Genomic DNA, 14,779 nt, shown 5'->3' with positions numbered 1-14,779 from the left:
GTGAAGGGCAGAGAGACAGAAAGCCAAGGTGGCCCCCACGGGTGAGGTGTCCCTTGCTGAGGACAGGGACATTGCCTCTCCAGGCCACCTCTCTCCTGCAGCATGGTGTCCCCAGTTCCCCAGGCACAGCTGTGCTCTGACCTCGCTGCTGGGGGTCACAGCACAGAAGGGGAGCGAGTGCTGCCATGAGGAGCACTAATGAATCCTTTCTGACGCGCTGCCAGAGCTGGGGGTGACACCCCGACCCCCATGGTCCATCTGCTGCACCAAGGGTAAGTGCAGGACCAGTGTCAGCTCTGAGGGGGAGGACTGGACCAAACACTTCCCCAGATCCCTTCCTTCCACCACACACTGTGGCTTAAGTGGAGGAGTAACTCTGAGATGTTCAGGATTCTTCTGTCTGCTGAAGTCAACCAGGGACAGCCAGGCGTGTGGCACCAGGACAGACCCCTGCCATCTGCTGGGGATTATCTCCAAGGAATAGACACAGGACAGGCCTACAAAGGGAGCTGGTGCAGAAAGGATGGATCTGGAATCATTATGTCTAATACAGAATACAAAGGGATAGTTTAACTATGGTAAGTATGGTAGTATGGTATGGTATGGCAGTACCACCAAAGCGTCCCCAGAGCTTGAGCCAAGATTAGGTTTTGTAGACTTGATCCCTATGGCCAAAAGTCTGTGACCTCTGGGCATCCCTGCAGCACCAGGACAGTCCTGGACAATTCTCCCTCTCCAGCTCAGTGCTTGAGCCTCTGGTACAGCCATTCTCCTCCAGTCCAGCAGACCTTCCAGAGAGCACCAACACTGGTCTCCCTGTTCTCCTCACTCTTGCTTAAGTGACTAACCTGAGGTGGTCAGCTGTTCTGTAAGCAGTTTTTGTTCTGTGCAATAGAAAAGGCTGAATGTGCCTTCTACAGTGGGAGTTTCTAGAAAGGTCAGTTGTTTCAAGCATGATCTAACAAGAGCTACAGAAAAAAAGAACCTGGAGTTGTTTCAATGCATGCATCAGAACTTTGGATTCATGGCTTAACACCTGAAGAAGTTAATATAAGTGACACAAAATATGGTGATAATTTGCACAGGGTTTGGTCACTTTTTGCTTGTGTAAACAGTGGGATTCACATAAAAGAACTGGAACCTCGTTCAGCTTGGCAATATTTAATGTCTCCTGTGCTAGAGGAGCCATGCTTGTCTCACACTAAAAATTCAGAGGGCTGAGCTCACATAAAAGGTCTTTCTTGACAAAAATCTTCCTTTAAAAGGTCTTTATATTCTCAAATGAGGTCATGTTCTAGGAGTCTAATGCTCTCCCATTTTGAATTGAACTAACCTTGAGGCAAACCAAGGATTGTATATGACTTTTTAAAGCTTTAAACACGGCCTTTCAGTATGACTATATTCACTGCAGCAGGCCAGGATGCCATTCTCACGAGCAGCATATTTGCTTTTGCAGCAAATTTCACATAAACCAGGGAAAAACACAACCCCCAAACCAATGAAGATCTCCATATAACTCATCTGAAAGGAATGCTGGGGGTTTGCTACTTCTTCTTACCTTCACACTCAGCATCTATTCCAAAACACAGTCCAGGAACACAAGAACAAATGAAATCTGCTTTCCTATAGATTTATGCTTGTGATTAATTACTCTGTGTCTAAGGTATGAGCTCTAATTGAAGCTGGTCTCATGCCTGGAAACTTATCTCTCCCTTATCTGGATTAATGGTTATCAGTACAGAATGCTGTTTTCTTCTGGTATCTCCACACTTGTAAACATTCTAAAAATGTAGTGGCTGTGAGATCTGATGAATTTGATTGAAATGAATGAGCTGTTCAAAAGCTGAAGGGCAGAATGATCCTGTTATGCCACCCTTCCATAGGGAAATGAGAAAGGCAGAGCACACTGCACCAAACCCTGGTTAGTTTTACCACCTCTTCTTGGTGTAAAGCCTCTGTGAGCAAACTATTCCTACACCTACTCAAGTTTATTAGAAAGGCCATGGCACAAGATGGTTATTACAAAACCTAACAACACCTTACTGAATATTTCTCAAATAGGAAATTAGCCATTGTTCTCTTTTGTCAAAAGAATCACAATTTACAAGAAAAAGCACTTTCCCCCTATACCCTTCAAACAAAGCAGAGGCAAAAAAGCAAATGATGGTACCAAGCTTCAATTTAAATAATTAACCATTCAACAATTTTGTCTTATACTTCAGTCAGTTCACTGGACACAAAATAATCCAAACACCCAGTCCTTTTCATGTCTAGCCTTTTTCTCAGTAATGATTTCAAACATAAAAAAGTGAATTTGTTACAAGCACTGGGGTTTTTTTCTTTTACATGTTAAACTCTTTTGAGTTTAGAGTTTTTTATCAACATACCCACTCTTCCCTTTGGAAGTCCTGTTTTGTCAGCTTGCACAACTCCAGGCTGAAGTTACTTTTTCTTGATTTCCTCTCCAAATCTTGTCTGTGAACGGAACATGAAAAATAGTATAAACTGTTTCCTTTGCTGCAGCATTTTACTATTGCAGTACATCCTTGCACTTCCCACTCCATGGGGAGCTCCATGGGGACTTCCAAACACAGCACACATGGGGACACAATTTCTGTTTAATTCTGGTTTTGCAAGCAGTCATGTAATCACCTGTACCTTCAATTACTCTTCCCTAAAAAGATGCCAGTTGAAATTACTCAAATGTTTCCCTAGCAATGCAAAGCAGCTGCTGGCATTAGGTTTTCCTGTTGACAGGTTTGTCATGCATGGACATTTACCACAATAATTCTTCAGGTCATAAACCACTCCTTTTGGGGGAATGTTGGCTAAGCAAATGAATGATTATTGGTTTTTTTAAGAACTGCCATACAAACTTAAGAAAATCATGTCAAGTAATGAAATTTTTGAATTTTTCACTAGTTTTTTTTCAAAACAAAAAATTTTTTACAAACATCTAAATTGAGTCTCTTTCCTGACAAATTATTCGATAGGATTTCACCCCTCCATGAAAATTCCCTGGGAAAAAATTAGGAAAACTTATCTTAACTATCAACTTTGCAAGAGACACCAAAAGAAGTTCAGACAATCCTTGCAAAACCTTGTATTTAATAAGCCAGATTGACAAAAATGTGCATGTTCCCAAGATGTTTATTTCATTTCTTTGAAACTTGGTGGCTTTGTACTCTTAGTTTTAGTCAGAGTGTGAAATAACACTCATTTAAGAACTGATGAGCAAACAAAATTTGTCATTATCAGTCATGGGGTTTTTTTTGCATATGGGACTACATCCCAGGCTTGAAACACAAGCATATTTTCACTTTGAACAAAAGTAATTTTTGAAAGCATTTTTATTTCTCTTATCATGGATGTCAGAAAGCAAATGTCTTGGGTTTTTTTCATTCTAGCTTTTGACAGTTCATTTACCTATAAGGGAATATGGAATAAGCTGCAAGACTGTAAAGCAGTCACACAAATCAATATTCTGAGACACAAAAAAATCCATAATGGTCTGATAATTACAATATTAAACTATACTCTCAGTCAATTTACAATAATGCCTTTTAAAATGCTTACTAAAGTAGCCCAGACATACCCAAGACTTCAAAAAAGTCTAAGGACAGCTTTGAGAACAGGTAATTCCTGGTGAGTCTGAAGGCTCAGCTCTGTGTGAATCCCTCACCTGCTCCAGGCTGAAACCCTTCACTGCTGTGCCTCCAAGGCAGTCTGCTCAGGAAAGGTGCTTTTTTAATTCAAACACTGATTCTCTCTTCACTGACCAAATTTGTTCTTTAGGCAAATACAGCTCTGGTTGTAGAGACAGGTGATGTTTTTTGCTAGGCAAACTTCCAGAGCTGCACAGAGAGAGGGGGTTAAAAGAAACTAAAAAACACCACAGGAACAGAGAAGCAATAAGCAGACAAGCCATTGTTACAGCAGCCTGGATCCTTGCACTTCTTGTGCCTGATCTCTGATTTTCTGGCAAGGGAAAATGAGAAATAAAACCCCAGGCACAGAAGAAGGGCACAGATACTCAGTGCTACCTGCAAAGGAAGCAGATTGGGGATGAGCTGTGTGCCTGACCGTGCTTGCTGTGCTGCAGCTCCACAGCCCAGTGCCATCAGCACACCAACGGCCCTGTCTGACACGGCACTGATGCTGTGCAAGCTCCACAACTCTTCCCTAGGAGCACGAGAGAAAAAAGGCTGCTGGGAGTGGCAGCAAAATCTGTCAAAAGCCTTTCCTAATTACAGAAGCTATGTCCTTTAAATTTCCCATTTACATGTAGAAATTAAGAAAATCCCCAGCAGCAAATATCATCTCTCACCATTTGTTGTAACAGCTCACTAAAGAAATGAGAATAGCAGTTAAAAAAACAAAGCTTCTTTTTTCTATTCTTTTTCCTATTCTTTTTTTTTTTTTTTTAACCAGGAGAAGTTGAATTAGAGTGAGACACATTATTAAAGCAATAGGGAGACAAGCTGATTTTACAGACTGGTCTCTGCAAAGTCAGACCAGTTGTAGACACCCAGTTCTGCACAGTGACTGTGCAAGTTTCAGCAATACCAATTCTTATACCAGCTGAGCCAAGGTATCAGGCTTGTAAGAGCCTGATTTGACATAAGATTTGACCTAAGTTTTAAGAATGTAATAAAACAGGATATACATTTCTGTATAAATGCTTAACTCCACAAATGCCTGCTTACCTACCAGCTTTCCTGTTAAGCCAAGTGGACTCTAGAAATTGTTTTAAGTAGGCACAGCTTCCCCAGTAAAGGAATGCACCCAGCTAGATGAAGTATAGAGTTATAAATACACACATGTGCACTTGACATACACAGTTTAACAGTTATGAACAAGTTATTCTGATTCCTGTCTGTAACGTGTAGACTGATGCACACTAAGGAGGTGGGGAAGAGCATTTTTAAAATATCTTAACATGAAATTGCACATTTAATGAAAATGGAGGGTATGGGGGCAGAGGGGAACACACACAGTTGCTCAAACTTGTGGGTTTTCAACACAGTTCAGAGCAGTTTTGGAGAAGTTTCCCAGAGGAACAGAAGATATTTAGTTATTCCAATCAATGCTGATGTTCCTTTTATAAAACTGAAACTGGTTCTCTGTTTTACATAAGGCATTTGCTCTCCAGTTCTGTGGTTCACCCACAGGAAAACATCAAGAAAAATTACCTGCAGATTTATAATTTCTGACAGAATTTCTGATACTACAACAAACACTGCCACATAAGCCAACTTTATTTCACTGTGAGATATGACAGTTTTTATCTATATTTGGATCCTCCTGAATCAGCATTTATTGCTGCAATAGCTATAAGTGATCTCTCAGTTAAGGCATGGGCTTCTCTGTGGTCCAGCTGTGTCCTGCAGACTGAATGTGCAAGTGCCTATATGTTATTTCTTCCTTTAACATGAAGTTATGAATCAAAGTTTAACTACAGCAATTACAAGTTATGCCAAATTTAATACAAGGAAACATCTTCTAGTTCACTGAAGACTCACACAAAGTGCATAGTTTCAGAAGATGGAGCCAATACACATTCAACTGTTAAGTTTGCAAAATTTAGCTAAATGATATCTTTCCTCAAAGCAGGTGATTCAACAGCAGGTAAGCTCAGTGGTCTCTTTATTCTTGAAGTGATACCCAGATGTTCTAACACCCCTTTGGCACCTCCAATCCCCTGTCAGGTTTGAGAATCTGCATTGTAGGTGAGGTCACTCATGGCAAGGCAGAGCCTGTCACACACAGCAAGGTTCTCTTTTCTTCTTCAGCAACTGCCTTGGCTCACATCTACAGAAAACAACTTGTTACTGACAGATGTGTTCCCCTGGCACAGCCATGGCCCACATATTCTACAAACCAATCCCTATTTCCCCCCTTCCCTACACCCTGCTAGCTTGGGGCTTTTCCCCAGTAGCAGCTTCTGATGGGAAACATTTGTTATTTTATAATGAAATCACAGGCTATACTCAAATTATCCCTTTCCCCCAAAAAAAAGTCTCCTAGGAACAAGATTAGTTAGATACACTCTAAACCAAATGTGCTGGAAGAAAAGACCACCATCCCATGTTGTATTACATTTTTTGTTATTAAAAAAGCCAAGAAGAAACCCTTGGTAAGAGTGGAGCATATTAATTATGACAAGACATCATGACATACCAACCAGTGAGATTAAAAGGCCGCTAATAACACTTTTTGTAGTAATTAGTGCAAGATAGTTATCCCATATAAACAAATATTTGATGGTAGACTTCAATGATAAACAATTCACTTGATGACATTTACATATAAATACACATAAATAAAAACCTGCATCATTTAGGTTTGTAGTTAACAAAAAAGTATGGTCTGAAATGAATTAAATGTAATTGTGTCTAGCTAGATCAAAGATCTTCCTATAATGATACTCAAATATGTGGAGTATGAAAAGCATAGATGTACAATTCTCAATTTAGTAAAGTACTACTCTATAAAACAGAATCATGAAAACAGCTCTTACATTTTAATGCAAAGTATAAAATTGCATATTTACATTTACATACACTTTTCTGAACTACATCGGGTAGCTCATGGTAAAAAAACATCCCTTTTTGAAAATCTTGCAAAAAATACATCAACTGCAGATATGATCAAAAGTTACTAAGTTAGCAGCTGACATAACATCTGTAGTAAAAAATATATTTTAGGAAAATACCTGGAAAAATCTAAACACCAATAAACACTTTAAAACTATTTTTGAAGTAAAAATTGTAGCAAAACCCAGAAGAAGCTAGCAAGGATAACAAGAACTATTGCATATTGCTCTTTAAGAGCCATGGAGGGACACAAAACAGAAGCAGCAGGTGTGGTAGGAGTTTTGTCATGTAACAAAGTGGAAACTGGAGGGAACAGGAAACCAGTTATCCAACTTCTTCTCTCTTCTGTTTATTACCATTTTTATGGGAGAAGTGTAAGAGGATAAGAGAATCCCTCTCCCTGAGGATATCCTCCATCAAAGGCTAAAACAGATTGGTAAAAGGAACCCAATTTCAAGAGCCTTTGACCCCCAACATAGAAACTTTTACCGTACGTACTTACAGTTCAGTGGACAATAAATCAGATTATTACACTACAAGTTGCAGGTTAACTTTAAGAGTTAACACTATTTTGCAATATGAAGTGCTTCTTAATATATGTATCTATATAATATATAGATATTTGTAAAATACTCGTGCAGATTTGATAGAACCAACTGTGGAAATTGCTCTCTCCAGTCTTTTCTTCCCATTAACAGATCTTTACCTCCACACAAGAAGGTTCAGGATTCAACAAGGATTTCCACAATATGATCAAGGTCATTAAGATCAGATTTACAATTAGAGTTAGAAGCTGTATTTGTTGGAGAAGGAAATGTTTCAAGACTATCACAGTGTCCCATTTTTGTGTTGCTCATCATGCCAGTTAACATAGTATCAAGATCATAATAAGAATTGTCAACTTCTGAAAACAGATCTTCAACAGTATTAGGACTTTTATTCTCCAGTGTCTCAAATATTTGATCTAAAGATTTTTGAAAGTTTCCTTTATTTTCTTGTGGACTCTCCATTTCCCACACGTTGCTCTGCAGGTTTCTTGGTGTTTGCACTGCAGAAGCTGTTGACATAGTTTCTGAATTATCTTGTGCCTGGTCACTCTCAAAGTCTTTATTGAAGGTACCATAGGCTGGCCCATGCTTTCCCTCAGCTTGGTGATCCCTAGATGAACGACAGAGGATATCTGTGGAAACGAGACGATCCAGGGATGCCTGCCCTGTGCTCTGGGTATTTATCATCTGCCAAGTCCCATCTTGGGTCATCTCCTCCTGGATCTGCCGTACCGTGTTGGCAATGAGCACCGAACGACAGAGGTTGGGTTCCACCAGCATGTGACACAGCTGCAGTTTAACCAAGGACATGTCTAGGAGTGACTGCCGCTGCAGATTGTAGGAAGGAATAGCCTTAATACCAGCCAGAGTGCCTTCAATATCTTCTTCACCATCAAAACATTTTCTCTTTAATCCTCGCACAAACATTGTGTCCTGTTATAAAACCCAAACAAATAAAAAAAAAAAAATCATGTACAATATAAACAGTTCAAGAGGGAGGAGGAAAAAAATGGTACTAAAAAAGAGAATAGCGAACTTTAATCTTTTATTAAAAAGAAACATCAGAATTGTCATACCATGTTCTAGAATGGCCAGTGTGGTACAACAGGGGTCAGGAACGTGTGGACCAGGTCCCAAAGGCGACATTTGGGAACCAGGGGTGAGCAGGTCCACAAGGCATCGGAGAGGGCAGGGGCTCTGAGCTCCCACAAGGCATCAGAGAGGGCAGGGGCTCTGAGCTCCCACAAGGCATCACAGAGAGCAGGGGCTCTGAGCTCCCACAAGGCATCACAGAGGGCAGGGGCTCTGAGCTCCCACAAGGCATCACAGAGAGCAGGGGCTCCCAGCTCCTGGCTCCCACCAGGCATGGCACTGGAGAAAGCTCCCATTGAGCTCCACACTTGATGCCAGCCAGGAGCCAGGAGCTGCTGCCTCGCACAGAAGCAAACATCTCACCTGCTGCATTTCCCCTACTCTACTACAGAGGCAGTTTCTCCTCATTCCTCTCTGCCAGTAGTTTCTACTGGCATGCTTAACCTCTGATTTTGGAAATAAAAATACAACCTGGCACATCATCTTTAAAAGATTTGATCCCTCCAGAACATTAATATGCCTAATAGAGTAACATGAAAAAAACCCCATGGGCAGCACATGTGAAAAGATTAGCTTATTTGGCTACAAAGACAGCAATATCTAGATTTGTTCCATGTAACTTGAGACATTCAGCAGAGGTGCCCAAGGCAGTCCTTCTGGTTCCCTTCCTTAGGTGAGTAAGTGAACTGAGTAATTCCAATAAGAACTGGGCAAGTCCAGTAAGGACAGTCCCAGTCATCCTCTGTATGGGCATCTGTACTCCTTTCCCATTGACTGTAAGACAGGAAAATTCCTGTATTCATAGCTTGGGTACACCAGCTAAAAATTAAAAATACACAGGGTGCATGCAGGCTTTTCAGTATTCACAGCTAAATTCACTTGCTGAATTACACAAGGGGTAGCTCTCAAGTATCAGTCTCAGCTCTTCTGAACTGCACTAATTTTGACAACAGTGCCCCATGCAAATATTGCAGGTGGTCTCTTGGAATACAAAGTATTTTTTTTAATGCAGTATATATCACTTCTGTAAGTCTTATAAAAATTGGGCTGCAAATGAAAGGTGATACCTGATCTTTACATGTAAGCATCTTCCTTGTTTTCCTTTAAAGTCTTCTGTCCTTAGAATTCCTGTTTGCCCACTGTTTGGGGGCTTTTTTCCAAGGCAGTGATCCAAACAAAACAGGTTTTCAACTAAAAGCTGATCAAACCGAAATACTATTGCAGTGTCTTTCTATATAACCTCCAATTTTCTTTGGTAAGCCCTAAACCCTGCCTTGCTTTTCTGGTTGCTACGGTACATTCCACGTATTTTCAAGGAATTCTCTCACAGCTTTTTCAGAGACACTAAAAATCCACCAAAGGGCAACAACACTGTTCCTTTCAAAATACATTACTTGCTTATCTACTGTGAAAACCTGGGGATAGCACAGTAGCCAGATAAACACTTGGTCTGACTCTGTACAACACTTGTAACACTGCTGTATATATCCATGAAATAACCTTCATTGGGATTTTGCCAGCTCTTAAAAGATTTCTTTCCACTGAAGGTACAAAACTCTTTAGAAATCATAACGTGCAGAGACTACAATATAGAATAAACCTGGTCTTGCAGTCATTTTTCATAACTTCTTAAAAGCTATCCATGGATTAGATATGTATTAAATACTTTGGATGTTGCTTCTGAAATTTTATCCTGAAACCCAACATATTTCCATTACTCCTTTTAAATACTTGATATTGTTGCTCTATAGTTCCTTTTCCAGATTTTCAGACATTCCTGCAAACTTCCTATCAGAGGATATCCTATTTAATTTTTCCAACACTTCTATGTACAGTAATTTCTGAACATACCCTTCCTGCCCCATGTGAAACAACCTCTAGAAACATCTTTTGGGACTGTTTACAAATCATGTATGATTACATCATCAAACATTAAACACTGTGCAGAGTTTGAAGCTTCTTTTATTTCAGCTTACATTCTTGTGCAGAGTAATTAAAACTTCAATTGAATGTTAACCTGGTTTTCATATATCTATAATTTGGTATTTCTAAGGCACACCAAGAGAACAGAGCACAGGAGAAAACTTGAAAATAAGAATAAAAAAGAATACATCACACACACTTGGGCACCTAGAAGCAGAGGAAAAACATTTATCTATTCTTAAAGATAAACCTTTCACAGCATTCAGTGATTTTTTTCTAACACTTACTTTCAATTAGTATCTTACATCATAAAGCCATTTTTTTGCCATCCTGTTCTTGCACAGAGCACCAGGTCAGGGTTTCATTTAAGAAGCAAAAAGTGACGTACCAGGAATGGTGTTTGATGCAGTCCTTCCTCTTCTCCCATGCTACTGAGCAAGAGTCCATGCAGTACAAGTGACAGCACCACCTGCCAAGCACAGGGAAGCAAGCAGGATGTCAGGCAGGACAAGGCAGTTTTCCTTCAGTATCTCTGTCCTGTAGGATGTGAGCATCATTCCCACAAACATGAATAGTACCATTAAACCCAATGCACAATTAGGGCACAAATGTGATTTGGCCAACAATACCCCCAGAATCTGCAGCAGGAGGAAAATGCCAGTTTAATTCCAGGTCTTAGGCTACTGCCCTGAACTTTGGACCAGCATTTGCCTTATGGCTACAGCTCTGCCACTTAAAGAGCAAACAAAAATTTTCATATAAACATTAAAGTTCATTAAAGTGTACACAAACAAAAGGTAATGAAAGCAAGTCTTCCTTACTTTTATTACAAAACTAGAATTTTCACCTTTGTTGTACAAACTCATGTGTATCTCTGTAGCATCTAGAGAAAATGAGATGGCACTAACACAAAACTCCAACACAGCAAAACATGAGAGAATTTTCCTATACCTGCACAGAAACTTTATGACTAAGATTTACTTAGCAAGATGACAATAATGAAAGTAATGACAGTAATTAAACTGCTTTAACAATAAAGGCTGAGTTTTTAAAACCCATTTAAATCATAATAAGATTTGATATCTCAAATACAAATTCCCATCACATGCAACAATTCCCTGAACTACTGAAATGAAAAAGAATGCTGTTCCAACAGGCTATAAAAACTTTTATAATAAACTATGGAAACAATTCAGATACTTTTCTAGACATGTCTGTGCAGTACAAGACAGTTCTGTGTCTGCAACTGAAATGCATACCTGGAAAAGAAACAAATTAAGAGGATGCACATGGACATCTGTTCTTATTTTCTGTTTTGTGTAGTGACAAACAATTTTTCAAGATTGCTTGCTCTCAAATGGAGGGGGAAGAAGGTGGATGGCAAAGGACTAGGGGGTGGGACAGCAGAAAACACGTCTTTCCTCAAGAAGCTGCATACTCGTTAAAATACTACAATGGGAAAAACAAAACACCTTTAACATTCTCAAGCCAAAAGCTTTTGACTTGATCCCAGATATCCAAACTAAATGATGTTATGTCATGGAAACTGTATTTCAAACAACTCATAGTCTCTTTTTAATGGACTGAGCTCACAGCAGCTAAAGCATTTCAAGGCATCTGAACTACAACTTCAGTCAGACACCCGATCAAGTCAATAAACTATCTCTTATTTCTGGCAAACACTTTATGACACTGTAAAAGTTCAGAAGTTTTTGCTCCCCAGGTACACTTTGAACACATTCTATAAATGAAAAGTGATCTCTCTGAGAGCCTGTGTCTGGTAAGTATTTGAATCCCAAAATTTCTACTTTATTGGAGGGTAGGTGACAAAGGCATAAGCAAACATCCAACACCAAACATCCCCCCACCCCCCTGCCAAGAACCACAGGTAAAGATTGTGCAGTCATGAGAAAAACAAATTGATATTTGGTACATCTGACAATTTTAGAGGGAGAGGCTGTGGCTGTTTGCCTCCCAAGATATTGGACAATGCAGGAGGGGACCGTTGCTGTTGGTGAAAGAGCCATTATCACATCCACAGCCTAAATGACAGGGGATGCTGGCAGACCAGGCCAGTCTGTAATCTATTATCTATTTACATACTAGAGAGGGAAAGTTTTCTCATGCAATATAATAATGTGCAAAACCTGCTGCATGTGATTCCAGGTTCTTCCCTAGGTCAATAACCAAACCACGTGGACCTCTGTTAGTATAAAGCATTGGCCATTGTGCAAAACCTTTTTTGGTGCTTCAGAGTCAAGGTGTTCAAAACCCCCTGGTAATTTCAAGCAGCACCTTTCTCCATCCAAGAGGCAGAATCTGGATGAGCTACATCATCTCCTTTCTTCCTCTGCTACCTCAGTGTCATGAGCCCCAACTTTGTGTATTCAACTAAATTGCTGTTTGAAACAGCTATGCAAAAAAAAATGTTGTCAAGGAGACAGCAGCTAACTGCAGCACACTGCACTCAGGGAAAAGGAGTTTTGTGGGTTTTGTTGTTTTGCTTTTTTTAATAAATAATAGCACGGCATTATGTAATTCATTACAAGTTTTGCTTTTAGGATCAACAAATTCCCAGTCTGCTTTACAAAAAAGGTGCTTGAAATTTGATCCAATTCTTATTAGAGCATCAACTTAAGACATTCCAGGTTCACACTCAATTTGGACTCATAGTGATATGCTGCCAAAGAGATAGTTAAGTACTTAAGGGAAAAAGCTGCTTCCCACTAACTGGGCTTACAGAGAAGATAGGGAATTTCAGCAGTGCTTATCTTTAGGAGAAAGCAGACAAGACGTACCCAGGCCAGTGCTGGAGGTTCAGTGAAGCACGGTGCTGCTTTTTGTACAGCCCTAAGTACAGTGATGAGGGTTAGCACGGGAAAGCAAGAAAGGGCCGGATCTCCCCTCTACCACTCTAATCCTCTCTACTCCAACACTGGCTTTTCTAAGAACCGTGGGAAGGAACCAAAGCTCCGTGTAACAGTGGAGAAAAAGACGGAAAGAGAGCTACTCCTCCTTTTTAGCCATGCACGTGTGCCCATGTGGTGGTGTCGAGGTGTAAGGTGGGATGCAGCCACAGCAGAGAGATGGTAAGGCCAGAAGCATCGCTATTCACACTGGAACAAAGGCCCCTGTGAAGCACTGGGGTCTGCCCACCCCCGGGGCGTAGGGGGCTGGCAGGCACCTCTTCGGCACTCGAGAGATTTGAGAAGGGGTCCCAGCACCCGGGGAAGGAAGGGCAGGCTGAGCAGATGGGGCAGGAGCTCCGGGACACGCAGGTGGGGGCCGGGAGCGCTGGGCAGGGGGAGCCCGCAGAGCCGGGGGGAGAGGCGGGACCGGGGCGGGGAGCGAGGGGGAGCTCCCCGGCAGTGGGAGGGCAGCGGAGCGCCCGGGAGAGGCGCGGACGCTGAGGGAGCGCGGCTGCGGGAGGGACCGAGCGGAGGAGAAGTGCGGAACGGGCCCCCTGTCCCGCCGCCCCGGCCCCCTCAGCGCTCCCGGCGGTTACTCATCCCCCGCGCTCTCGCCGCCATTTTGAATCGATCCCGTCCGTTCTCCGGGTTCCGCCGGCACCGGCTTCCCGCGGATCCGACCCAGCCCAGCCCGACCCAGCCCATCGTACTCACCGCCTTGTCACTGCTGTCGCCGGCGCACGCCCGCACAGGATCTCCGGCTCGGCTCCCGCCTCACCGTCCGCTCCGCGCCCGAGGGACGGGCGGGGCCAACCGGCCCCGCCTCCCCCCGCCCGCCATCTTATTGTCAAACCCCACAAAGGGACCCGCGTCCGCCGGGGGCGGGCCTTCCCCGGAGACCGCGCCCACCAGGGAGCGACAGCGGCTGCTATTGGCTGTCGCCCGGCGCTGCAGGCGCCACTCGCCGCTGCGATTGGCTACAGCGCCCGCCTGTCCCACCCTCGGGCTCCGCCCTCGAAGGCTGTGGGGTTGCCATGGCAGCCGGGCCCTGCCCCTCGGCCGTGAGAGGCTGAGGGAGGCGGGGGCGGGGGCGAGGCGGGGCCGCCCCGATTTCAAATCGCAGCCAAGGCCCCGCGGTGTGTCTGGGCTCCCGGCCACGGGCTCCGGCGGGAACAGGTTCAGACCTGGCCGTGCTGCAGCCCGCGGGGAGCCCTGGCGGAGGAGGGGAGAGCGAGCGTTGGCCGCCCCGGTCCAGGCTCTCCCCGCCGTCAGGCGCCACTTCCCTAAGGGCCGGAGAGACCCGGAGCTGCGCCCCGCGGGGTGACAGGAGGCCTCAGCACTCCATTAGCAAGGCCTGTGGCATTTCCTGTTCGGGCCCGGCCGCCAGCCCCGGGTCTCGCAGCCAGAGCCAGGAAACCGCGTGCTGGGGGCGGGGGTGATGCCTCACAGCCCGCAGGGAGCGGCCGTCTGAGCACGAGTCAGCAGGGAGTGCCCAGGTGGGCGAGAAGGCCGGGGGCATTCTGGCCTCTGTCAGGAATCGTGTGGCCAGCAGGACCAGGGATCGTCCCCCTGTGCTGAGCACACCTGGATCGCTGTGCCCAGTTCTGGGCCCCTCAGTTCGGGAAGCCTATTACGGTGGCTGGCGTGTCAAAGAAGAGACCAGAGCTGGTGAAGGGTCTGGAGCACAAGTTTTATGAGAAACAGCTAAGGC

At 43.4% G+C, this 14,779-nt stretch overlaps 1 protein-coding gene across 2 annotated transcripts; it reads right to left on the bottom strand.

Moving 5' to 3' along the window:
- Window positions 1-4,382: 4,382 nt before the first annotated feature.
- On the bottom strand, window positions 4,383-13,920 carry CDCA4 (cell division cycle associated 4). Of its 2 annotated transcripts, none has more exons than XM_074542253.1 (3): window positions 13,783-13,920; window positions 10,548-10,628; window positions 4,383-8,077 (listed from the first exon to the last, which is right to left on the bottom strand). In XM_074542253.1, exons 2-3 carry the CDS (start codon window positions 10,584-10,586, stop codon window positions 7,319-7,321), a joined length of 798 nt encoding a protein of 265 aa, XP_074398354.1. In that variant the 5' UTR covers window positions 10,587-10,628; window positions 13,783-13,920; the 3' UTR covers window positions 4,383-7,318. The 2 variants fall into 2 exon arrangements, with proteins under 2 accessions (XP_074398354.1, XP_074398355.1); XM_074542254.1 differs by having other exon boundaries at window positions 13,779-13,905.
- Window positions 13,921-14,779: the final 859 nt, after the last annotated feature.

Source organism: Zonotrichia albicollis, chromosome 6, assembly GCF_047830755.1.
Source record: "Zonotrichia albicollis isolate bZonAlb1 chromosome 6, bZonAlb1.hap1, whole genome shotgun sequence".
In the NCBI taxonomy this organism is placed as follows: Eukaryota; Metazoa; Chordata; class Aves; order Passeriformes; family Passerellidae; genus Zonotrichia; species Zonotrichia albicollis.
Note: the sequence above shows the minus strand (reverse complement) of the source record. Positions and strands in the feature narration are given on the sequence as shown.